At 34.9% G+C, this 2500-nt stretch overlaps 1 protein-coding gene across 1 annotated transcript in view; it reads right to left on the bottom strand.

Moving 5' to 3' along the window:
• zdhhc3b (zinc finger DHHC-type palmitoyltransferase 3b) overlaps positions 1-2500 on the bottom strand; it is a 9654-nt gene that overhangs the window by 1215 nt on the left and 5939 nt on the right. The window contains exons 4-6 of the mRNA XM_056479654.1: positions 2232-2328; positions 968-1049; positions 748-878 (exon numbers count right to left, since the gene is read on the bottom strand). Coding sequence (XP_056335629.1) covers positions 748-878; positions 968-1049; positions 2232-2328 — 310 coding nt within the window. The remainder of the gene's footprint in view (positions 1-747; positions 879-967; positions 1050-2231; positions 2329-2500) is intronic.

The following is a 2500-nucleotide window of genomic DNA, read 5'->3' as shown; positions in this document are numbered from 1 at the left end:
CGTATAGACAAGCACACACACATTTGCACACATACACATAGACAAGCACACGCATGCGCACATACACACACAAATATGTGTACAAAGACACAAACACCGAACATATGCGCGCACACACATACACAGAGACACGCACACACATAAATACATACATGTGCACACGTACAAGTGCACATACATAAACATGCACACACACATACACAAATACATGTGCACGCATACACATAAACAAGCACACATATGCGCACATACATACACATTAACAAGCGCACGCACACACATACACACAAATATGTGTACAAAGACACAAACACCGAACATATGCGCGCACACACATACACAGAGACACGCACACACATAAATACATACATGTGCACACGTACAAGTGCACATACATAAACATGCACACACACATACACAAATACATGTGCAAGCATACACATAAACAAGCACACATATGCGCACATACATACACATTAACAAGCGCACGCACACACACATACATTAACATACACCTATATATATATATATATATATATATATATATATATATATATATATATATATATATATATATATATATATATATATATATATATATATATATATGCACACTCATTCACATGCACACACACACACACACAAAGAGTTTTTAATCATTGTAAATGAGGATGATATTGACAGCACTCATCAATACGTGAACACATGTTAAAAACGGTAATCGGCCAATCCTGAGCCTGGACTTACGGTCTCGTCGTTGCAGATGGAGTGAACCTGCGTGCCGAACATGACGGCGGTGAAGATGAGGAAGAGCAGAGCCTCGAAACACAGCAGGATGAGGAGGATGACGGTCGCCGGCGGAGAGAAGGAACTGCACTCTGAGGAAACAACAGCAGCCAATCAGAGAGCTCTGCTGCTGACACACAATCAGCCAATCACAGAGCAGCACAGGGTCTGAAACACTTACTGGCCCAGTCTTCTTCAAAACAGAAGACGAAGTGGAAAGCCACCATGAGGAGAGCGTGAAGAGAGATCAGAGCGATATACATCTGCACAGCATACAGAAACGCATAGTATTATTATTATTGTTGTTGTTATTGTTGTTGTTGTTATTATTGTTGTTATCGTTATGGTTGTTGTTATTGTTATTATTATTATTGTTGTTGTTATTATTATTGTTGTTATCGTTATGGTTGTTGTTATTATTGTTGTTGTTGTCATTATTATTGTTGTTGTTATTATTAATATTATTGTTGTTATTATTATTATAACTGTTGTTGTTATTTATGTTATTATTATTGTTATTATTATTGTTGTTGTTGTTATTATTGTTATAATTATTGTTGTTGTTGTTGTTATTATTGTTGTTGTTGTTATTAGTAGTAGTAGTAGTGTTAGTATTATTAATATTGTTGTTGTTGTTATTGTTATTATTAATATTGTTATTATTATTGTAAATATTATTGTTATTACTATTGTTGTTGTTATTATTGTTGTTATTATTATTATCATATTATTATTGTTATTAATATTGTTGTTACTGTTATTATTATTGTTATTGTTATTATTATTACTGTTGTTATTATTATTGTTGTTATTATTATGGTTGTTATTATTATTGTTGTTGTTGTTGATATTATTGTTGTTGTTATTATTATTATTCTTTTTATTCTTATTATTTGATTTTAACAAACAAACAGGTCACCGGGGATTTTACATGCATCATTCTTACACAGTCTTTGTGTTTTTAAACTTTTATTTGTATTTATTTGAACATAACTGAACACAAATGAGGCAAAATGAAAAAAGGAAACAGATTATTAAAATCTAATTATATTGTGTGCTTTGTTCTCTAATGGCCCGTTTCCACTGAGGGGTACAGTACAGTACGGGTCACCTTTATCAGCCATGCGTTTCCACTGCTAAAAGGGTACCAATTGGTGGGTGTGGTCTATATTTGAAATAACAAACCGTAAAAGTGTACCGAACCGAATCATACCACTCAGTGGAAACGGGCCTTTCGGTTCTTCTTGGTTGTGGTTTGCAGTTTTTATAAATGGACCAACATTAGTCCCATGCATGTAAATTTATTAATACATCTTTAAATCAGCTTACTTAACTAATAACATGAGAATGGGGCGGGACTAACTGCTGTCTGGCCAATCACAGACGAGGGGTGTGTTTTAATTCTGTATGACAACAGTGGTTAGTTCAGTTGTGGCGAGACTCACAGTGAAAAGCACAAAGTATTTTTGGTTGTTTTCTCCCACACAGTTGTTGACCCAGGGACAGTGATGGTCCATTTTCTTGATGCAGCGCTTACACACACTAGATGGAGAAAACACACACACACACACACTTCAGAAAATGACCTCTCAATTCAAGAGCACTCAAAAGTTACTGGATGAGCAGCAGTTTGTGTGTGTATGTGTGTGTGTGTGTGTGTGTGAGTGAGAGTAATTAAAAAAGAGTGAGTGTGTGACTCGAGTGTATGTGTGAG

The sequence above is a fragment of the Danio aesculapii genome, chromosome 19, assembly GCF_903798145.1.
Source record: "Danio aesculapii chromosome 19, fDanAes4.1, whole genome shotgun sequence".
NCBI lineage: Eukaryota > Metazoa > Chordata > Actinopteri > Cypriniformes > Danionidae > Danio > Danio aesculapii.
Note: the sequence above shows the minus strand (reverse complement) of the source record. Positions and strands in the feature narration are given on the sequence as shown.